The sequence below is a fragment of the Balaenoptera borealis genome (assembly GCF_965194805.1).
Source record: "Balaenoptera borealis genome assembly, chromosome: 1".
NCBI lineage: Eukaryota > Metazoa > Chordata > Mammalia > Artiodactyla > Balaenopteridae > Balaenoptera > Balaenoptera borealis.
Genome location: NC_138860.1, coordinates 158935786 through 158961187, shown reverse-complemented (window position 1 = coordinate 158961187; position 25402 = coordinate 158935786). Strand labels below are relative to the sequence as shown.

At 37.6% G+C, this 25402-nt stretch overlaps 1 protein-coding gene across 4 annotated transcripts; it reads right to left on the bottom strand.

The window, feature by feature from the left end:
- Positions 1–6566: 6566 nt before the first annotated feature.
- LOC309610096 (olfactory receptor 2A12-like) lies at positions 6567–25402 on the bottom strand. 4 transcript variants are annotated; one of them, XM_082352556.1, is made up of 3 exons: positions 16235–25402; positions 11727–11791; positions 6567–8552 (listed from the first exon to the last, which is right to left on the bottom strand). In XM_082352556.1, the coding sequence occupies exon 3, from the start codon at positions 8543–8545 to the stop codon at positions 7598–7600; it is 948 nt and encodes a 315-aa protein (XP_082208682.1). In that variant the 5' UTR covers positions 8546–8552; positions 11727–11791; positions 16235–25402; the 3' UTR covers positions 6567–7597. The 4 variants fall into 4 exon arrangements, with proteins under 4 accessions (XP_082208682.1, XP_082208681.1, XP_082208683.1 ...); XM_082352555.1 differs by lacking the exon at positions 11727–11791; XM_082352557.1 differs by lacking the exon at positions 11727–11791 and having other exon boundaries at positions 16467–25402.

Here is a 25402-nt window from a genome sequence, read left to right as displayed (position 1 = left end):
TGGTAAATTTAAGAAAATGGAAATCATATCAAGTATCTTTTCCAGCCACAACGTTAGGAGACTAGATATCAATTACAGAAAAAATTCTGTTAAAAACACAAACACATGGAGGCTAAACAATACACTACTTAATAAACAAGGGATCACTGAAGAAATCAAAGAGGAAATTTAAAAATAACCAGAAACAAATGACAATGAAAACACGACCACCCAAAACCTATGGGATGCAGCAAAAGCAGTTCTAAGAGGGAAGTTTATAGCAATACAATCCTACCTCAAGAAACAAGAAACATCTCAAATAAACAACCTAACCTTATACCTAAAGCAATTAGAGAAAGAAGAACAACAAAACTCCAAAGTTAGCAGAAGGAAAGAAATCATAAAGATCAGATCAGAAATAAATGAAAAACAAATGAAGGAAACAATAGCAAAGATCAATAAAACTAAAAGCTGTCTCTTTGAGAAGATAAACAAAATTGATAAACCATTAGCCAGACTCATCAAGAAAAAAAGGGAGGACTCAAATCAATAGAATTAGAAATGAAAAAGGAGAAGTAACAACTGACATTGCAGAAATACAAAAGATCATGAGAGATTACTACAAGCAACTATATGCCAATAAAATGGACAAGCTGGAAGAAATGGACAAATTCTTAGAAAAGCAAAACATTCCGAACCTGAACCAGGAAATAATAGAAAATATAAGCAGACCAACCACAAGCACTGAAATTGAGACTGTGATTAAAAATCTTCCAACAAACTAAAGCCCAGGACCAGATGGCTTCACAGGTGAATTCTATCAAACATTTAGAGAAGAGCTAACACCTATCCTTCTCAAACTCTTCCAAAATATAGCAGAGGGAGGATCATTCCCAAATTCATTCTATGAGGCCACTATCACCCTGATACCAAAACCAGACAAAGATGTCACAAAGAAAGAAAACTACAGGCCAATATCACTGATGAACATAGATGCAAAAATCCTCAACAAAATACTAGCAAACAGAATCCAACAGCACACTAAAAGGATCATACACCATGATCAAGTGGGGTTTATCCCTGGAATGCAAGGATTCTTCAATATACGCAGATCAATCAGTGTGATACACCATATTAACAAACTGAAGGAGAAAAACCATATGATCATCTCAATAGATGCAGAAAAAGCTTTCGACAAAACTCAACACACATTGATGATAAAAACCCTCCAGAAAGTAGGCATAGAGGGAACTTTCCTCAACATAATAAAGGACATATATGATAAACCCACAGCCAACATCGTTCTCAATGGTGAAAACTGAAAACATTTCCTCTAAGATCAGGAACAAGACAAGGTTGCCCATTCTCACCACTATTATTCAACATACTTTTGGAAGTTTTAGCCACAGCAATCAGAGAAGAAAAAGAAATAAAAGGAAGCCAAATCAGAAAAGAAGAAGTAAAACTGTCACTGTTTGCAGATGACATGATACTATACATAGAGAATCCTAAAGATGCTACCAGAAGACTACTAGAGCTAGTCAATGAATTTGGTAAAGTTGCAGGATACAAAATTAATGCCCAGAAATCTCTTGCATTCCTATACACTAATGAAGAAAAATCTGAAAGAGAAATGAGGAAACACTCCCATTTACCATTGAAGCAAAAAGAATAAAATACCTAGAAATAAACCTACCTAAGGAGACAAAAGACCTGTATACAGAAAACTATAAGACACTGATGAAAGAAATTAAAGATGATACAAACAGATAGAGAGATATACCATGTTCTTTGATTGGAAGAATCAATGTTGTGAAAATGACTCTACTACCCAAAGCAATCTACAGATTCAACGCAATCCCTATCAAACTACCAATGGCATTTTTCACAGAACTAGAACAAAAAATTTCACAATGGGGCTTCCCTGGTGGCGCAGTGGTTAAGAATCCGCCTGCCAATGCAGAGGACACGGGTTCGAGCCCTGGGCCGGGAAGATCCCACATGCTGCGGAGCAACTAAGCCCATGCGCCACAACTACTGAGCCTGCACTCTAGAGCCCACGAGCCACAACTACTGAGCCCATGTGCCACAACTACTGAAGCCTGTGTGCCTAGAGCCCGTGCTCCACAAGAAGAGAAGCCACCACAATGAGAAGCCCGCGCAGCACAACAAAGAGTAGCCCCTGCTCGCCACAACTAGAGAAAGCCCACGCACAGCAACGAAGAGCCAACGCAGACAAAAATAAATAAATAAAAATAAAATAAATAAATTTATTTTTTTAAAAAGTCACAATTTGTATGGAAACACAAAAGACTCTGAAAAGCCAAAGCAATCTTGAGAAAGAAAAATGGAGCTGGAGGAATCAGGCTCCTGGACTTCAGACTATACTACAAAGCTACAGTAATCAAGACAGTATGGTACTGGCACAAAAACAGAACTATAGACCAATGGAACAGGATAGAAAGCCCAGAGATAAACCCACGCACATATGGTCACCTCATCTTTGATAAAGGAGGCAAGAATATACAATGGAGAAAAGACAGCCTCTTCAATAAGTGGTGCTCGGAAAACTGGACAGCTACATGTAAAAGAATGAAATTAGAACACTCCCTAACACCATACACAAAAATAAACTCAAAATGGATTCAAGACATAAATTTAAGGCCAGACACTATCAAACTCTTAGAGAAAAACATAGGCAGAACACTCTCTGACATAAATCACAGCAAGATGCTTTTTGACCCACCTCCTAGAGAAATGGAAATAAAAACAAAAATAAACAAATGGGACCTAATGAAACTTAAAAGCTTTTGCACAACAAAGGAAACCATAAACAAGACGAAAAGACAATCCTCAGAATGGGAGAAAATATTTGCAAATGAAGCAACTGACAAAGGATTACCTCCAAAATTTACAAGCTGCTCATGCAACTCAATATCAAAAAAACAAACAACCCAATCCAAAAATGAGCAGAAGACCTAAATAGACATTTCTCCAAAGAAGATATACAGATTGCCAACAAACACATGAAAGGATGCTCAACATCACTAATTATTAGAGAAATGCAAATCAAAACTACAGTGAGGTATCACCTTACACCAGCCAGAATGGCCACCATCAAAAAATCTACAAATAATAAATGCTGGAGAGGGTGTGCAGGAAAGGGAAACCTCTTGCACTGTTGGTGGGAATGTAACTTGACACAGCCACTATGCAGAACAGTATGGAGGTTCCTTAAAAAACTAAAATTACAACTACCATATGACCCAGCAATCCCACTACCTGGCATATACCCTGAGAAAACTATAATTCAAAGAGTCATGTACCACAATGTTCATTGCAGGTCTATTTACAATAGCCAGGACATGGAAGCAACCTAAGTGTCCATCGACAGATGAATGGATAAAGAAGATGTGGCACATATATCCAATGGAATATTATTCAGCCATAAAATGAAACGAAATTGAGTTATTTGTAGTGAGGTGGATGGACCTAGAGTCTGCCATTCAGAGTGAAGTCAGAAAGAGGAAAACAAATACCGTATGCTAACAGATATATATGGAATCTAAAAAAAAAAAAAAAAGTTCTGAAGAACCTAGGAGCAGGACAGAGGAATAAAGAGGCAGACATAGAGAATGGACTTGAGGACACGGAGAGGGGGAAGAGTAAGCCGGGACGAAGTGAAAGAGTGGTATGGACATATATACACTACCAAATGTAAAATAGAGAGCTAGTGGGAAGTAGCTACGTAGCACACGGAGATCAGCTCGGTGCTTTGTGACCACCTAGAGGGGTGGGATAAGGTGGGTGGGAGGGAGACGCAAGAGGGAGGAGATATGGGGATATATGTATATGTATAGCTGATTCACTTTGTTATACAGCCGAAGCTAACACACCATTGTAAAGCAATATTACTCCAATAAAGATGTTTAAAAAAATAAAAAATAAAATAAATTATAGCATAATTGGAAAAAAAAAAGAGAGAGAGACAGCGGCGTTGGGGAACTTAAGTTTCTTGCACAAGAAGAAACAGACAATAAGTGGTAGTTTACCAATCTTCCCACACAGAAACTTTGAGATCATTAGTGCAGAAATAGGTCTAAAGGGCAAAGAATTTAGAGAGGTAGACATTTCAGTTTAGCACCAAAGTACCTCCCCCAAATGGCTGACCTGTATGCCACCTGACAGGCAGTTATTACCCACTCTGCCATTTGATTTGTTCTAGGAAACACGCAGAAAAAGTTTAAAAAAATTACAACCCTATAGAGATCCCAATTAACAGAAAATTAATTTAACAACATTTTTTAACCCCACCCCTAAGTACCCATACACTTCCTAAGAACTGTTGGTTTGTGGACTGCAAATTCCTTGAGGACAGGTACTGTGACTTCCTTTCAGCAGTACCAGGGATCAGTGATGACAGTAAACAATCAACGGTGCCCATCAGTGAACTGCAGGGAAGCAGAGACAGTGGTAAATCTGGCTGAGAACATTGGTATCTTCCTTGATTTCTCCCTTTTCCACCAAAACACCCAAGCCATCACATGCTCTTGCTTTCCTCATCACATCTTTCAGCATCTCCCCACTCACTGCCACCATCCAAATCTAGTACCTTCATAAATTATGCCTAGGTCTACCCCACTAAATGTTCCTCTTCAATCCAACCCCCTCATCAGTACTCCCAAGCCATTCTTCTGAAAATACTGTGTCTCCCTCTTTCCTCCACCCCATTCCTCATCCCTGGTTCTTAAAAATAGAGGGTTGCTTATCTTTAAGATAAAATCTATTATCATCCTGAATTACAAACTCTGTTACTATCTGTCCTAGGAGAGAGACACTCTCTCTCATCACACTTTATCCACAAGACTCACCTCTCCACTACCCTGGTCCCTGACTCTTGTTGTAGAAGAGCCACCAGATAGACTCTGCACCCTCTGGAAGGAACTCCAACAGCCAGGAAGACCTCTTCCCCATTATCCAGGCAGCACCCTTCCCCACAAAGCCAGAAGCAGGAAGCTCTCAACAGCTGCAAGTCCCTTCCACCAGCCTCATATTCCCTACCCCCTCCCCAGATGGAGGGAACACTCCAATAGTCCATGGGACCCTTCACTTTCTGCCTGAAACCCTCTGGAACTGCTGCCTGGAACTTTGCCATATCATTGGTGCAGTGGTACTCACCCACTCAAATCCCCTGCCTAGCCCAGCACCGTTACATCTCTGAGTAAATGCTTTAGAATTATACCACTACCCAAATTTGCACCTAAGTGCTAGAGACAAAATCTCAATCCCACCAGAAGTTCACAACTCTCTAGTCATTCATTATTCCCAGACTCCCATTTCTCATTAATCCCTCTACTCAGCCCCCAGTTGCCCAAATCCCTACTTCTCCCTTTCCCCAGTTTTCTCTCCCTTTGTCTTCTCAACATCAACCCCATAATCAGCAACCACCTGTCCCAATATCTTCAACCTGGAATTCTCCCTGGGATACCACATCCCCTACAGCTCTCCAAAAGGGAAGTTCTTTTTTCTCACTCCTGGCCTGTGAGTTCCCTAACATTCTCATCCCCAGTGACCTTTTCTCCCACCTCCTTTCCAGTCACCTCAAGTCACACCCACAGTGGAGCTTATCACCCATAAAACTGTATCACTTCACCAGTAAGAATCTAAGCATTCCTAATGCATTTAGCATACAGTAAACACTTCTTATATGGCTCTTTAGGACTGTCCATGGCCTACTTCTCAATGTTATCTCTACCTCTCCTGCTCCCTTTCCTGTGACCACATAAGCCTTCTTCCAGCTCTGCAGACAATGCAAAGTCTTTTCCTGATTTGAGCCTTTGTACCTGGTCAGAAATGTCTTTCTCTTGGCTCTTTGCACAGATGACTCTTTCTCACTCTCAGCTAAATCTTAATTCCTGACCAAGATCTTACCTGTCAGCTCTTGGTAAATAGATTTCCCTCCTCCATTTTTCCATATCACAGAACACTGTTTTCTGAGAGTTTCATTTTTCAGTAACTAAACTCAATTTCTATTTCAACCTATCTTTCCACTGGTGGGAGAAATAATATCAAACTTCTTGGGGTTTTCCACCCCCTCTCCTGATTCTAAGCTCTGGAGAGTTTACAAAGTGCTGAGCTATGCAGTTGTGGGGTGAGGTGTAGCCTGATCCTCTGTGTCTGACACCCAATGAAAGAACCTCACTCCTATGAGGCCATTAGTCCCCACAGGTCACTGTGGCATCTTCTTGGGTTGTGGTATTATAATTTCATGACTGTAAATCTCTCCACATATCTCTCTTGGGTTCCACAGGGCCTGATACTGGTTGGGAATTAATGGATGCTCACAAAACACTGGAATTGAATTGACTCATGCCCAAGATATCTGGGCCATCAATGAGGCCTGAAAAAAATGTTGGATGCCCATGCTCTCTCTTAGAGAGCCTCATATGTCGTTTAGTTCCCTTGAGAGAATAAGAGACACTGTTATATGTGCTGCTCAAATGTGCAGCAAACATGCAACAACTTTAATTTTTCTATGGTTTCCTAATTCATCTTAGGGTTCACAGAAGATTCACAAGTTTATTGCATTTGAGTTTTATGCACTTCACTTATTGTGACATACAATTTTAGTGACACAGAGGTCTTGGGGACCTTTCAATTTGAGGTGCTCGTTCTATGGATGAGTAAAGTAAGATGTAGAGAAATGAAGTAAATTGCTTAAAGTCACAAATTAGCAAGGTTGGGACTAGAACCCAGGTCACTTAAGGTCATGTTCTGTGGTCTTCCACAAGACAATGCAGAGTATACCATGTCAGCCCCATGAACCACATCGGTTCCATGCACCAAATCAGATCTGTGGATTACATTGGTTCCATGTACCAGTGGCTTAATTTTCAATGTTGGCTACATATATTTATTGTTTACATGTGCCACTCTGATTGCCTACATCACCTTGACTTTCTACTGTGTCCATGTACCATGTCACTTAGAGTTACCATGTTTCATGTTGGTTACATGTATTCTATTGGTTCCAGTGCCACTGTGGTAGATTATAATATCACTCTCATTATTTGCTGCTCTCACTGTAGAGGGAATATACATCCATACCCATTGCCACATGATTTGCATTACTTTTCTGTGGGAAGGAAATACTTCCTGCCCTTTTACCAGCAGGCTTAAACATAGGGCTTGGTTTGGCCAATAGGGCGTGAGGAAAGAGATGTGTGTTTTACTTCTGAGCAGAAGCTTTAAGAGTCATCATGTATTTCAGCCATTGTTGTTTCTCTCTCTCTTAAGACTGGCATGTGCCAGATACAGCCTCATCCTTCACACTGGATCCAAGAATCCAATGGCAGAAGGCCACAGTCTACTTACAACTGACATAGAGCATAAGAAATATATGAACTTTTGCTGTTGTAAGCCACTGAGATTATGGGGTTGTTTCTCAACCAAAATGTAGCAAGTTGATCAAGACAACCATGTTCGGTTTCATGTACCACATTTGTTCCACTGACCAAGTTCTATGTGTTGGTTCAAATGCATGATATTTGTTTCATATGTTATAGATGCTCTCCCTCAACATTGGACAATCTACCCCAGGCCCCTCCTGTCTTCCAGCTCACCAGGCTAATCTACTCCTCTGCATCACTTTGAGAAAAGCCCTCTTAATGTCCTTGTTCCTCAAACTGTAGACCACAGGGTTAAGCAGGGCAGTGAAGACATTATAAAAGAGTGAGATCTGCTTGTCTTGCTCAGGGGAATAGCTTGAATTGGGCCTTATATAGATGTAGGTGGCTGGAGCATAGAAGAATGTGACCACAGTCAGGTGGGAAGCACAGATAGAGAAAGCCTTGCAGCGGGGCTGCATGGACTTGATCTTGAGAATGGCCTGGGCAATACAGATGTAGGAAGCCACAATGAGGGAGAGTGGGGCAACAACCATGAAGACACTGATGACCAGGTCCACCATTGCAATGAGGTTGGTATCCATGCAAGCCAAGCTTCGTACTGAGGGACCCTCACATAAGTAGTGGTTGACCATGTTGGGCCCACAGTATGGCAGCCTCATGGTGAAAAATGTATGGATCAGAGAGAAGAAGAAACCACAGGCCCAGGTCCCAGCTGACAGCCGTGTGCACAGACCCCAGCTAAGGATGACAGTATAACGCAGTGGGTAGCAGATGGCCACATATCGGTCATAAGCCATGACTACAAAGAAAATGGACTCGGTCAGGCCCAGAGCGCCAAACATGTACATTTGTAGCCAACAGCCAGCAAAGGAGATGGTCTGAGATTGAGCGAGAAGATGCACCAACATCTGGGGCATGGTGGTGGTGACAGAGCCCATATCCAGCAGGGAGAGGATACAGAGGAAGAAGTACATGGGAGTGTGGAGATGCATGTCCAGGCATATCAGGGTGACAATGAGCCCATTGCCAAGGACTGAGCTCAGATAAAGGAGAAGGAAGGCAATGAAGAGGATCCTGTTGGTCGTGGGGTCACTGGAGAAGCCAAGCAGGATAAATTCAGAAACCCAGCTTTGGTTCTGCCCTGGAGGCATCCTCATGGTGAGCCTATAAGAGAATCACATTCATTTCAATGTCATCTAAAATATGATAGCCTAGTAAGAACTGGAGGCAGACAGGCTGGGATTTTAATTCTGGGCCCACTACTCACCTACTGCCTTGCACCAGTGACTTAAATCTCTGAGCCTCAGTCTCCTCATCTGTAAAATGTGACTAATGATACTCATCTCTCAGGGTTTTTATGAGGAGTCGGGGCAATGTATAAAAGTGTCTTATATGATGTCTTAAAACACTAAAGAGCAGTAGAATGCTCGTTTGCAATCTCCCCAGTCTTACTCCCCACCCCTCAGTGGAAAAACTGTTCACTCAAATGTCTAGCAACAATTGATTTACACCACATCCACTCAAGCCCCAAACTTGTGGAGGTGGCCTTCCCCTCTGCCTTAGAGATCATTTGTCTGGATGCTCTCCAAGCCTCTCCCCACCCTGTAAACATTTCTCCTTTGGCAGCTGACAATGGGAGGCATTATCAATAGAGGTCGATAGAGGGACAATGTGATGAGGGCAGCAGGAAGGCACTTATGTTGGGGCTTCAATCTTCCTCCTTCTGTTACTCAGAGGGAGAGCCAGTGGGCTGGTGGGGACCAACCACAATCACATACTCAGGCCACACACACTCTCCCCACCCAGTGGCCACTGTCATGGGAGCTCTGGCCTGTGGTTCCACCCCCACCCCCAGTAGCACACTGTATTCCTGTGGCAGTCATACCCTCTTTGAAAAAGTCTGGGCTCAGTCTTTTTCGGGGTGGGGAAATGAGGGGTGTCAGGATCAGGAAGAGGGAGGGAAGTATCTCTTAAATCCTTAGTCCCTTCAATGTGTACTCTTCATCAGCCATGAGGTAGTAGCTGCTTTTTTTTTTTTTTTCAATTGTTACCTCTGGTTCTCTCTTATCCCTTTTAGCAGTTATCTACCTTTTACTAGTTAACAATTCTGCATATTAAATTTTCCCTCTTCACATTACTGGTGTGTTCTGTCTCCTTCCAGGATCCTAAATAATACAGATGTTAAATCTATAGGGAGTGAGTTTGATAAGGAACAGAATGTTACCTAGTTATAAGCTATCTATCCATAAAGTAATCATTAATTACAAAAGTAAAAAGTAGTAGCTATCAGTGGAGAAGCTGAACAGCATCTTAACTGAGTGATTATAATTAATATCACCAATAAGGAGCAGATAGACACAGTGTGTCTCCATATGTGAAATCCTAACAATATACGTATCACCTATATATTATTTCAGCCAAAAAAGCAAAACCTGAATCTAATCATGGGGAAACATCATAGAAACCTAAGTTGAGGAATATTCTATAAAATGACTAGCTTCTAATCTTCAAAAACTATCTGTCATGAAAGACAAAGAAAGGCTAATAATCTATAATAGATGCAAGGGGACTAAAAAATATATAACAACTAATGCAAGATGTAATCCTGGAAGGGGGGAATGCTATGAATAACATTAATTTGACAATTGATAAAACTGAAATATGAATAAGATTACTTTAGATAAGTGTATCAGTATCAAATTTCCCAAATTTGATAACTACTATATAAGAGAATATCTTTATTCTCTTACATCTTAGGAACTATTCTCTGAAGTATTAAAGGTAAAGGAACATGATGTTTGCAAATTATTCTCAAATAGTTCTGGAAATTATAATGACAACAATGCTAAAAAATTAATAAATCTAAGTATGGGATATACAGGATTTTTTGTAGTATTCTTTCTGCTTTTCTGAGGGTTTTGAAATTATTTCCGAAAAGAGTTTTTGAAAAAAATTTTAATATGAAATAAAAACTTTTTCAGACAAATGAAAAGTGGGATTATTTAAAGAGAGTTCTTCTAGCAGAAAGAAAGTGACAGAAACACAAAAATGCAAAAAGAAATGAAGAGTCCCTCAAGGAAAAGATAAATATAAATTAATAATGAATGTAAACCAATAAAGTTTTGTGGGATTTGGTGGGAAGCAGCTGCATAGCACAGGGATATCTGCTCGGTGCTTTGTCACCACCTAGAGGGGTGGGATAGGGAGGGTGAGAGGGAGGGAGATGAAAGAGGGAAGAGATATGGGGACATATGTATATGTATAACTGATTCACTTTGTTATAAAGCAGAAACTAATTGTTATAAAGCAGAAACTAACACACCATTGTAAAGCAATTATACTCCAATAAAGATGTTAAAAAATTTTTTTAAATAAATAAAATAAAATAAAACAGATGAAAGACTAAAGATTATGGCAAGAATAGCACAAGAAATGGAAGAGATATAGAGATAGTGTTCTAAATATTTAGCATAATTGGAAAGGTGGTAAAACTAATCACTTGCCGTTAGACTGCGATAAGTCAAAGATTTATGTTAAAATATCTAGGAAAATCAATAAAAGAATAAATAATGTATAGCCAATGACCCAAAATAGGAGAAAATGAACTAATAAAAATGTTCATTAATCCAAAATAATGCTCTTTTGAGAGAGGAAAAAACCGAACATAAAATAGGCAGGTCAATAAAAAATAAGTGGAACTTAAGTATGTAGGTAATTACTTTAAATGCAAAAGGACTAAATATTTTCATCAAAAGCATATTTTCAAACTGAATTTTTTTAAAAACCCCACATATTATTCACAAGAAATATAGCTTGTTCATTCTGCAATATATAAATATATCAAATCAACCTGTTGTTCACCTAAACAAAACCAAAAGAAACATTGTAACTTCATGAAACATTTGTTGAAATTGACTCTATGCTGCATCATAAATGTAAACTCAAAAAAACCCAAAGGGTGATAATCATTCAGAGTATACTCTCTAAACCATGAAATTGGCTAGAAATCAATTTCAAGTTACATATCATGGGTAAGTACCCTACTCCTTTGAAATTAGCATACAGTTCTAAATAATTTATGGGATAAAGAAAAATCAAAATGGAAATTAGTATATATTAAAATAAATGATGATAAAAAAAATCATTGTCAGTGCTTAGGGGAAACCATATACCCTTAATTGCATATATTTGAATATTTTTAAAAGGCTAAAAATTAATCAACTAGACTTTTATCTCAAGAAGCTAGAAAAGGAACGACAAATCAAACCCAAAATGAAGTTGAAGGAAGGAAATAATAAAGATAAGAGCAGAAAACAATGAAATCGTAAACAAACTTACAATACAGAAAAATCGACAGAGCCAAAAGTTCATTCTTTGAAATAATATCTAAGTCCTTAGCAAGGCTGATAAAGAAAAATAAAACACAAATTACCAACATCAGAAATGAAAGAGGAACATTACCATAGGTCCTACAGTGATTTAAAAGCTAATTTTAAAAATTATAAACAACTTTATAACAATAAATTTGACCATTAAACAAAATGGGCAAATGAAAACACAAATTAACAAAACTGACAAAGAAGAACTAAAAGAAGAGTCCACTGTCTTTCCAAAAAAAAGAATCTATAATTTTAAACTTTCCTAGAAAGAAAACTTTAGGCCCAGACAGCTTTACTGGTGAATATTTCCAACATTTAAGAGAGGAACAATACCAATCATAACAAACTCTTGCAAAGCATAGAAAAAGAGTGAAAATTTCCCAACTCATTTAATGAGACCAGCATAAACGCAATACCAAAAAGTAACAAAGACATTACAGGAAGGAAAACTCATAAATGAATCTCTCTCATGGGCATTGTTGCAAAACTTCTTGACATTATATTAGCCAATTTAATTTAGCAATATATTAAAAAGGATAACGCATCACAATCAAATTGGGTTTATTACAAGAATTCAAGGTTGGTTTAGCATTTGGTATGCAAGCAATGTAATCATCTGATTAATGAAGTAAAGGAGAAAATTTATCTGCTTAACTTAACAGACATAGAAAAAGCATCTGGTAAAAGTCAACAATCAATTAAGATTAGAAATAAACCTCTTAACGAAGTAAAAATAGACGCAAACTTTTTTTTTCCTTTTTTTAAAAAATTGGAGTATAATTGCTTTACGATGTTGTGTTAGTTTCTGCTGTACAATGAAGTGAATCAGCTATATCTATACCTATAACCCCTCCCTCTGGGCCCTCCCTCCCACCTCCCTCCCACCTCCCTCCCACCTCCCTCCCACCTCCCTCCCACCTCCTCCCGTCCCACCCATCTAGGTCATCACAGAGCACCGACCTGAGCTTCCTGTGTTTTATAGCATGGAAGGGAACTTTCTTAATGTGATAAATACTATCCCCAATAAAAGAAGCAACCTACAGCAAATATCATACTACATGGTGAAATACTGATAACTTATTCCCCAACATCGAAAGTGAAACAAAAATGTTCACTATTAGTATGTCTATTAACTATTATACTAGTGGTCCTAGCCAGTGAAATAAGTCAAGAGAAAGAAATTAAAAAACCAAAGGATTGGGAAGGAAGAAACAAAATGGTCATTACTTACAGAACACCTGATTGTGTAGATAGAAAATTTAAAAGAACCCAAAGCAAACTGGAATTAATAAGTACACAAAAATCCAACATATCAATATTTCTCTATACCAGCAATTAGAAAATAAGTTATAAGAGCAGTTTTGAAAACCAAACATGTAGTAATAACTCTAATAAAATATGTGTAGAAAAACATTCTTTAGAGAAATTAAGGTAGACCCAAGTAAATGGAGGCATATGCCACGTTCATGCATGGGTTAGACAATTCAACGTTATAAAGATGTAAAATTGATTTATAGATTCAATGCAATCCTAGTCTAAATCCCAGCTGTTTTTTCTACAGAAAATTGACAAGGTAGTCATAACATTTACATGGAAATTCTGAAGAATCTTGAAGAAAAAAATCAAAGCTGGAGGACTTACCAGATATTCAGATTTACTATAAAGCTGCAATAATTAAGCAAGTATGAAATTGGCACAAAATAAACAAATAGATAAATGGAACCGAATAAAGTCCAGAACAGACCTGTGAATACATAGTCACCTGATTCATGACAAATTTGATCCTACAATGAATTGGGGAAAGCATTGTCTTTTCAAAAAATTCTGCTGGATCATGGGGATATTCACACAGGAAAAAAAAATTTTTTGAAACCTATCTCACACAGTAAACAAAAATTAATTCCAGATATATTGTAAATTTAAATGGTAAAGATAGAATAATAAAATTTTTAAAAACAAACACAGACAAATATCTATGTTACCTTGCAATAGGCAGAGATTTCTTAAACAGGACCAAAAAGCACTAACCATAGAGAAAAAATGATAAGTTATATATTTTTATATAATTACTTATAAAGATATTACACATAATTATATATATATAATTACATGTAATTATATACACAGAATTATATATGTATATAATTACATGTAATTATATACACAGATTATATTCAAATGAAGAACTTAAGATTTGTATACAGAATAAAGAACTCTTACAAATAAACAAAGACAAAAAAAACAAAAAACAAAGGCTGCCCAATAGAATAATGGGCAAAATATCTAAAAAGACACTTCACAAAAGGTGTTATCTAAATAGTCATTAATCAAGTGAAAATGTACTCGACGTCATTAGTCATACAGGAGTTGCAAGTTAAGACCACAGTGTAACACCACTACACACCTACCAGAATGGCTAAAATGAAAAATACAAGGAGTTGGCAAGAGTAACCAGAACTTTCTTACACTGCTGATGGGAGAATAAATTTGTACAATTCCTCTGGAAAATGTTTGATGGTATCTCTTAAACTTGAACATATGCATTCCACATTACTCAGCATTCTATTCCTAACTATATCCCCCCACATTTATATACACTGACATATATTCTAGGAAAAGACATGTACAAAACTGTTTAAAACACTAGTCAAAATAGCTCAAAGTAGGGAACTACCCAAGTTTCATTCAACAGTATAATGGATAAAAAACACTGTTGTATGTTCATATGGAGGTTAACTTTTGAGCGGGTAAAAACTCACAGGAGATATCAGGCCATTCTCAGTCTTCCCATAATCCTGCACAAGCCCCTCCTTGGTCTCCCTGCCTCTGGATTCTTTTCTTTACTGCATTCTCTATATGGACTACTACAAATGATTGGTCAAAATACAACAGTGGTCCTGTCTCTCTCTTATTTAAACCATTTAAGGGTTTCCAATTCCCAATCACGTTAGACAGATGCACAGAGCTCTTCATAAATGACCTGCCCCCTGCAGACTTGTTCAGCCTCGGCACTCAGCTCTGTCCCCTATTCCATCTTTTCCATACAAGCATAGTCTCCATACAAGCATGCCCAGTTTCATGTATGTCTCTGCAGACCCTTTCCTAGGTCTCTAGCATGGAAGAACACCACCCCCTGCATCCCTGTTGCCCACAGCGACTCTGTTACACATCCAACCTTTATTCCCATGTTAGGACTCAGCTCAGCTTCCCACCAGGAAGGCTTCCTAGACCCAGTCCACCATCTCCCACTCCCAAACCTTGATTAGATGCTTTATTTCTCATAGCCCCTTGTGCTTACTGGCTAGTTATAACCCTAGTGATCCTAGAGGATTCTGATATGAAGTTTGAGGTCTAATGTTTTGGGAAAACGTTCTCTCTCTGATGTTAACTTTATTCCCACTAATTGACTTGGAATATCTACAATAAAGTATGGATAAAGAGGTGAGTTTATAACCTCCCTTTCAGAAATACTAATAACAGCTAATGTTTAATGAACAATTTCTGTGTGCCAGGCATTGCTACACAAACTTTATGTCATCCTCACAACAACTCATTGAGGTAAGTATTATTACCTCCATTTTTACAGATGGAAAAGAAAATTAAGTCACAGAGAAAGTAAGTGATTCACACCAAATTATACAATTTGTGTGATGGACCTGGGGCTTGAACCAAGGCAGTTTGGTTTCATAGACAACTCTTAACCATTATCATCTCCTGCTTCAGGTGAACAGGCTCTAAGTTACCCTGAGGGGTAAAGAATGCAAACTTCCCTCATCTGCTCCTCAAGTTGAACTTCTTGAGGTTTGGCACGAATTACTATAGAATCATGACCTATGAGGTACAGACACCAGATAAGACAGGGTCAGACCCCTCCTAGGACAAAGGGCTAGAGTTGCAGCCACAGACTATCTCTCATGATAAAATTTCCTCCATTTGCTCCCATCACTTGGATATGGGATTTGGTGGGGGAAAAAAGTCTCCTAAGATTCCATTAGCTCAGCAATCTCTGTCTTAATTTGCAATAGCCCAGACCACTAGAGAGCAGGGGGGTGAGTCTTAATCATTGTAGTAACTGATGTCATTGATGAAGGTCTCTCCCAGCATAACCATCCTTGTCCTTTCATGTTGTCTCTTAGCTGGACTTGGAGATCTCAAGCTCAGGAAATTATATTATTCATTTCCTGTTTCTAGCTCCTGGAACATGGCTTGGCAGAGAGGAACTATCCATATATATTTACTAAATGAATAAATGGAAGAAGGAAAGAGGTCTAGGATGAAAGAATGGGAGAGGATTGATATGTGAGGTGGTGAGGAAAGAAGAGTGGGGAAGGAGGGAGGGGGCTAGAGGGATGCTGGGACGTAAGCATAGAGAGGACCCAGTGACTGGGTGACCTGGCTACCTCTGACCTCCGCCCCCCACAGATGCCTGGATGCCACCCAGAGCCCCAAGCCAAGTGACCATCTCACCCCTCAGGTATCCACAGAAACAAGTCACGGAGAGACTGTCATTTGTTCTTAAGAAAAAGACTGAACAGGAAGTGCCCAGGGCAACTGAGTCCAGTGAGCCAGGATTCTAGGCAACCCAGTCTCCAGAAAAGTGCTAGGTTTCTGAGAGGTGGAAGGCTGAACCCCCTGCCTTCTCTCCATTGTGCAGCTCTTTGCACTTGGCCAGCCCAGCCCTGGCTCCTGAAGGCCTTGCCTGTCAGGTCCTCAGGTGCAGATGGAGGGAGCCTCAGCCAGCCCAAGCTCTTCCCAGTGGGTCAAGCTGCTGAGGCTTGATGGTCCTGCCTCCTTACCAGGCTTTCCTGGGAGAGAGGAGGGAGGGCCATCCCCCTTTCTCCTGCCAGCACTGTCCCTGTCCCTGGTGGGGATGCCAAGATGGAATTCTCTGAATTTTGTCAACAAGAACCCCACAAGGAAGAGGACCTTGGGGACAGAGCAGGAGCAACTACTCCCCAGTTGGGGAGGCATAGTGACCTGTCTATTTCCTTAGTCCTCAGAATAATTCTGTTGGATAGGTATTATTATTTTATTCCCTTTAGAAATGAGGTTTAGAGAAGTTAAGTAACCTATGCCTAGGTTCACAGTAAGTAATAGAACTAGGCTGACTCCAAAACCTTCACTATTCCCTTTTCTTTTCTTTTCTATATGGTCTCTATCAGCCTCCCTCTTCGTCTATATAATGTAGGATAATAGTCTCCACTTTAAAAATCAGATATTAATTATGTAAACAGACAGCTTGGACCAGTTTAAAATTACATTAATTCATTTGAGATAACATGGAGACATTCGAAATGATTTAATCAATGTCTGTACCAGTTTAATAAGTAAAAACAATTTGACCTCTACTCTACTGGTATAGACAATCTGGTATGCCTTTGGACTTCTTTTGCTAAAACTTTAATGGAAATGCTATGGGCCGTTAGAGATAGATATTAATCATTATGTTAAGAAAATATAATTTTATTCATAAGTTGCTAGGTGTTTAATCAGGAATAATTAATTTGTCTTCAAAATAATTTGGGCCTCAGGATACAAAATTAATGTACAGAAATCTATTGCATTTCTATACACTAACAAAGAACTATCAGAAAGAGAAATTAAGACAACAATCCCACTTACAATTACATCAAAAAGAATAAAATACCTAGGAATAAACCTACCTAAGGAGGTAAAAGGCCTGTACTTGAAAAACTATAAGACACAGATGAAAGAAATGGAAGATGACACAGATGGAAAGATATATTGTATTCATAGATTGGAAGGATTAATATTGTTAAAATGACCATATCTATCCAAATGAATCTACAAATTTAATGCAATCCCTATGAAAATACCAATGGCATTCTTCACAGAACTAGAAAAAATAAGTTAAATTTTGTATGTAAACACAAAGACCCCGATAGCCAAAACAATCTTGAAAAAGTAGAGCAGAGCTGGAGATACCATGCTCTTTGACTTCAGACTACATTACAAAGCTATAGTCATCAAAACAGTGTAGTACTGGCACAAAAACAGACACATAGATTAATGGAACAGAACAGAAAGCTCAGAAATAAACCCATGCACCTATGGTCAATTAACCCATGACAACAAAAGATGCAACAATATACAATGGAGAAAAGACAGTCTCTTCACTAAGTGGTGCTGGGAAAAATGGACAGCTACATGTAAAAGAATGAAATTAGAACATTGTCTTACACCATATACAAAAATAAATTCAAAATAGATTAAAGACCTAAATATAAGACCAGAAACCATTAAACTCTTAGAAGAAAACATAGGCAGAAGACTCTTTGACATAAATTGTAGCAATTTATTTTTTTTGGATCTGCCTCCTAAGGCAAAGGAAACAAAAGCAAAAATAAACAAATGAGACTTAATGAAACTTAAAAGATTTTGCACAGCAAAGGAAACCATGGACAAAATGAAAAGACATCATACTGAACAGGAAAAATTTGCAAATGATATGACTAATAATGGGTTAATCTCCAAAATACATAAACAGCTCATACAACTCAACATCAAAAAAAAACAAACAGCTCAATTTAAAAATGTGCAGAACATATATACAATGGAATATTACTCAGCCATAAAAAGGAACAAAACTGAGTCATTTGTAGTGAGGTGGATGGACCTAGAGTCTGTTATACAGAGTGAAGTAAATCAGAAAGAGAAAAACAAATACCATATGCTGACACATATATATGGAATCTAAAAAAATCACACTGATGAACCTAGTGGCAGGGCAGGAATAAAGACGCTGACGTAGAGAACAGACTTGAGTACATGGGGGGAAAGGGGAAGCTGGGACAAAGTGAGAGAGTAACATTGACATATATACACTACCAAATGTAAAATGGATGGCTAGTGGGAAGCTGCTGCATAGCACAGGGAGATCAACTTGTTGCTTTGTGACGACCTAGAGGGGTGGGATAGGGAGGGTGGGAGGGAGGTTCAAGAGGGAGGGGATATGGGGATATATGTATACATATAGCTGATTCACTTTGTTGTACAGCAGAAACTAACACAATATTGTAAAGCAATTATACTCCAATAAAGATGTGGAAAAAAATGTGCATGAATGATATTTTTCAAAAAAGACATATAGGTGGCAGACTGGCACAAGAATAGAAGCTCAACATCATTAATCATCAGAGAAATGCAAATCAAAACCACAATGACATATCATCTCACACCTGCCAAAATGGCTGTCCTCAAAAAGACCACAAATAACAAATGTTGGTGAGGATATGGAGAAAAGAGAATCCTTGCACACTGTTGGGGGGACTATAAATTGGTGCAACCATTGTGGAAACCAGTATAAAGGTTTCTTGAAAAACTAAAAATGGAACTACCATGTGACCCAGCAATTCCACTCCTGGGTATATATGCAAAGAGAATGAAAACACTAATTTGAAAAGATATATGCACCCTGATGTTCATACCAGCATTATTTACAATAGTCAAGATATGGAAGCAACCTAAGTGTCCATCAACAGATGAGTGGATAAAGAAGATGTGGTGTATATATACAATGAAATACTACACAGCCATAAAAAATGAAATTTTGCCATTTGCAATAACATGGATGAACTTGGAGGATGTTGTGCTTAACAAAATAAGTGAGACAGAAAGACAAATACTGTATGATATCACCTATATGTGGAATCTAAAAAATAAAACAAAGTAGTGAATCCAACAAAATGAAACAGATTCACATGTATAGAGAACAAACAGTGGGGAGAGGGAAGGAGGGAAATCCAACAGTGGGGCAGTGGATAAGACTCTGCACTCCCAAAGCAGGGGGTCTGGGTTCGATCCCTGGTCAGGCAACCAGATCCCACATGCATGCTGCAACTAAGAGTTCGCATGCCACAACTAAGGAGCCCACTTGCCACAACTAAGGAGTTAGTGAGCCGCAACTAAAGGAGCCCTGGAGCCGCAACTAAGGAGGCCACCTGCCACAACTAAGACCTGGTGCAACCAAATAAATAAATAAAATACATAAATATTAAATAAATAAACAAATAAGTTACAGGATATATTGTACAGCACAGGGAATATAGTCAATATTTTACAATAACCATAAACAGATTATAACCTTTAATAATTGTGAATCACTATGTTGTGCACCTGAAACTTACATGATATTGTAAATCAACTATGCCTCAATAAAACAAACAAACAAAAAATAATTTGGGCATCTTTAACATTACTAGCAGGCAAAACCCCCCTACCCAATACCTCCTCCAAATCGCTCACCCCTCCATCATCCCCAAAGGAAAACCTTATCCTGATCTAAAATACCATAGATTGGTTCCACCTTTTTTTTGAACTTTTTATAAATGGAATCACAGCATGCATTATTGTGTCTGTCTTCATCCACTCTACATTATGCATGACAGATTTATCAATATTATTCTGTGTAGCTGTGTTATTCATGTGCTTTTCATTATTGTAGAATATTACAGTGTATGAATATACATTTATTTATCTATTACACTGTTAATGGATATTGAGTTGTTTTCAGTCTGGATTCATTACAAATAAGGCTGCTATGAACCTCTGTTCATGCTTTTCTGGTATACATGTGCAACCATTTGTCTTATAAATTATAGATAGACTTGAAATTGCTGGATCATAGAATATGTGTATATTCAACTTTAGTAGATAATGTTAAACATTGTTCAAAGTGGTTATATGAATTTACATATTTGGCACCAGTGTACAAGAGTTCCAATTGCTTCACATCCTCGCTAGCATTTGGTGTTGACAATCTTTAGTCTTAGCCATTGTAATGAGTCTGTAGTGTTAATTCATTGTTGTTTTAATGTGCAGTTCCCTGAATGTCAATAAAATTGAGCACCTTTTTATATTTTTATTTTTATTGGGCATTTTGACCTTCTCCTTGGTGAAGTGCCTCCTCAAGTCTTTTACCATTTTTCTATTGAATTGTCTATCTGTTTCACTAATTTGTAGTTCTTTATATATTATGGATAGGAGCCATTTGTCTATTATAATGCCTAAAATATCTTCTTCCACTCTGTATTTTGTTTTTATTCACTCAGATGTCTTTTAATAACCAGAAGTTCTTGACTTTAAGATTGTCCAATTTTTCAATCTTTTCCTTTATGCTTAATGAATATGGGTCCTTTTAAGAATCTTTGCCTATTCCCACGTCTTAAAAATTTTTTTTTTCTATTATTTCTTGGATTTTTCTTCTGTTTTGTTTTCCCTTTCACATTTGGATCAATAATTTACCTGGAATTAGTTTTTATGTCTGGTGTGAGGTAGGAATCCCATTTCATTTTCTCCCATATGTATATCCAATTGCCTGATCACCATTTATTGAACAGAATATAATTTCCCCACTGCTCTGCAGAGTGGCATCCTCATCGTAAATCAAATGTCCATATATGCATAGATCTGTTTCTGGACACTATTCTTTTTCATTGGTCTATTTTTACCTAACCTTGCTGTCTTAAGTACTGCACCATGCTGTCTTAATTATGGTAGCTTTATAATAAAGCTACATATCTACTTTAAAAAGTGCTCCAACTGTATTATTCTTCAAAATTGTCTTGGTCTTTCTTCATTCTTTGTGCTTCTACATAAATTCTAGAGTCAGGATGTCAATTTCATCCACCTACCAATTTTGTTTTTAAAAACTAAACTTGCTAGTATTTTACTTGCTATTGCACTAAATCTATTTATTGGATCAGAGAGAATTGAGAATTATCATATTTACAGTTTTGAGTCTTCCAATCCATGAACATTTAATATCCTTTCATTTATTTAGGTCTTATTTAATTTCAATAAAATTAACAAATTCCTGTATAGAGGTCTTGCACATTTTTTATTTGATTTATTCTTAGATACTTGATAAGTTTGATATTACTGGGAATGGCATGATCTCTCTAAGATTTATTTTCCAATTTTTATTTTTGGTAAGAAGAAATACAACTGATTTTTGTATTTTGACCTTGATCTAGTGACAATAATAAATTCACTTATTTCTATTAGTTACTCTGTGAATTCTTTTGGATTTTGTGCATATGCAGTCATGTCAATGTTATTTTTTTCTTTTCCAGTCTTATTCCTTTTGTTCTTTTTTTTTTTTTTTGCCTCATTTTACTACTGGGATATTTGGAACTATGATGAAAAGAAGTGCTGATAAACTTCTTTGTCTCATTTCCAATCTCAGAAGGAAAGTTATCAATATTTTACTATGGCTTGCCATAGCAAATTTTTGCAGAAAATTTTTATCAGGTTAGGGAAATTCTCTTCTATTCCAATTTTTGAAAGAGTTTATCATGAATGCATGAATAGTTAAACTTTATCAAATGCTTTTTCTGCATCTAGAGATGGCAATATGACTTTTTGCCTGTTAATACTGCAAATTACATTAATTGATTCTCAAAGGTTAAGTCAATCTTCAGTCTTGGATTCACCCATCATGGTCCTGATATTTTAGTCTTTGTATGTATGGCTGGCTTAGGTTAGCTAATATCTTGTTTAGGATTTTTGCATCTCTGTTCATGATTAATATTGGTCTATAGTTTACCATCTTTGTAATGCTCTTTTTAGATTTTGGTATCAAGGTTATTATGACCTTATAAAATTAGTTGGAAAGAGAGCTACATGGCAAGGAATTGAGGTCTTCTGCAAACAAAATGAGACCTCTCACCAAAGAGATATAGTGAACCATCTTGAAAGTGGATCTACTAGCAGCAAATTGTTAGAAATTTTCTTTCTAAAGGTACATATTATAAGGACCTTATAAGGTGTAACTTAACTCGACTCTCTTTTCTTCCTTGTTAGTATTATCCAGCATTTTGTTTCACCTCAGATTTTCTGTTCCCCAAATTATTATTATTATGATGTTGTTGTTGTTTTTATAGTCACATGGGACTTGTTTAGATTTACCTATGTTTACCAGTTTCTTTTTTCATTCATTGTCATGCCAGTTACCTGTTTATTGCCTCTAGGCTCCAATCCTACTCTTCATTGCCCCATTTAGTGATAATGGAGCTGTATCCTGTAAACATTTATCCTTTTCCTGCTGACAAAATGTAATGTTAAGCTTTGTCAGTAGCAGGCACCAGAGGCTCACCATGGGAGGAGGGGGTTGTCTTTCTGGTTCCAATGAGTTTCCATTTTTTTTCTCCTTACTCCAAAAGCAAGGGGATAGCCACCAGTTTGTACGCCCCCTGCAGCAAATTTCCTGACACTCTAGTGGAAGGTCCCTACTTACCAGTCCTAGCTCATGATTCCCTGTTCTCTGGCCTTACTTCTTGCATTTCCTGCCTCCTGGGGTCAAATTTCTTTGTTTATTCACATTATCCTTTGGTTTTTCTTTTTGTAAGAGCTTGAGCGGTTAACTCTCTGTCTTTGTTCAGCACTTGGTCTTAAATGATGAACATATCTTTATTTAGCACTCACTTTTGAATGATATTTGGCTGGGTATGAAATGCTAGATTAATAATCCTTTCTTCTCAGCACTTGGAAGATAACATTCCACCATCTTCTTTCATTTTTTTTTTTTTTAAGAATTCTGCTTTTAGTTAAATTATTTTATGGATAACCTGTGTACTCTCTTTTACTACTTTTAAGATCTCTTTGTCTTTAATGTTTACAGTTCCAGTCTGTTATGCCTAGATGTGAATTTCTTATGTTTTCTGTTAAGAATTCATTGTGTTTCCTGAATCTGAAGATTAATGAGATTATCATTTCTAGAACAAACTCAGTTATCACTTCAAATATTACCTCATCCTCATTCTCTCTCATTTATCTTTCTTGTACTCTTATTAGACATATGTTGGATTTTAAAATTCTATTCTACATAACTCTCAATGTTTCATATTAAATGGTTCTGATCACTAAATTCCAATGTAGGGTGGGGGTTCCCCACACCACCAATCAATGCTCCAACACCAGCTGGATGTCCTACAATTCAACTCAATTCTGACACTGTCCACCCATACATAGCATCCAATTCCACAGGTTGAGGGTTCAATCCCCCAAGACCACCCCACCCCCCTCCACTTCAGATGCCAATGGCAAGTCCAGCTTATCACCTATGCTTCTGACCAAAGGGCTAGAAATCAGAGATTCCTATAACCCCCTCTTTGGGTTTGATTAATTTGCTAGAGTGACTCACAGAACTCAGAGAAACATTTTACTTGCTAGATTACCAATTTATTATAAAAGGTTATAACTCAGGAATAGCCAGATGGAAGAGATGCATAAGGGCAAGGTATGTGGGAAGAGGCAGAGAACTTTCATGCCCTCTCCAGGCACACCATTCTCCCAGCTCTTCCCTGTGTTCACCAACCAGGGAGCTCTCCAAGCTCAGTTCTTTTAGGTTTTTATTGAGGCTTCAATATATAGGCATAATTGATTAAATTATTGACCACTGGTGATTTTTTTTAAATGAGTAAATATACTAGTTTTATTTAAAATATGATATATGCAATCATTCATCAATTACATTCTTTTTTTTTTTAATCAGTCATCAATTTTATACACATCACTGTATACATGTCAATCCCAATCGCCCAATTCAGCACACCACCATCCCCACCCCACTGCAGTTTTCCCCCCTTGGTGTCCATATGTTTGTTCTCTACATCTGTGTTTCAACTTCTGCCCTGCAAACTGGTTCATCTGTACCATTTTTCTAGGTTCCACATACATGCATTAATATACGATATTTGTTTTTCTCTTTCTGACTTACTTTGCTCTGTATGACAGTCTCTAGATCCATCCACGTCTTAACAAATGACCCAATTTCGTTCCTTTTTATGGCTGAGTAATATTCCATTGTATATATGTACCACAACTTCTTTATACATTCGTCTGTCGATGGGCATTTAGATTGCTTCCATGACCTGCCTATTGTAAATAGTGCTGCAATGAACATTGGGGTGCATGTGTCTTTTTGAATTACGGTTTTCTCTGGGTATATGCCCAGTAGTGGGATTGCTGGATCATATGGTAATTCTATTTTTAGTTTTTTAAGGAACCTCCATATTGTTCTCCATAGTGGCTGTATCAATTTACATTCCCACCAACAGTGCAGGAGGGTTCCCTTTTCTCCACACCCTCTCCAGCATTTGTTGCTTGTAGATTTTCTGATGATGCCCATTCTAACTGGTGTGAGGTGATACTTCATTGTACTTTTGATTTGAATTTCTCTAATAATTAGTGATGTTGAGCAGCTCTTCATGTGCTTCTTGGCCATCTGTATGTCTTCTTTGGAGAAATGTCTATTTAGGTCTTCTGCCCATTTTTGGATTGGGTTGTTTGTTTCTTTAATATTGAGCTGAATGAGCTGTTTATATATTTTGGAGATTAATCTTTTGTCTGTTGATTCATTTGCAAATATTTTCTCCCATTCTGAGTGTTGTCTTTTCGTCTTGTTTATGGTTTCCTTTGCTGTGCAAAAGCTTTGAAGTTTCATTAGGTCCCATTTGTTTATTTTTTATTTCCATTACTCTAGGAGGTGGATCAAAAAAGATCTTGCTGTGATTTATGTCAAAGAGTGTTCTTCCTATGTTTTCCTCTAAGAGTTTTATAGTGTCCTGTCTTACATTTAGGTCTTGAATCCATTTTGAGTTTATTTTTGTGTAT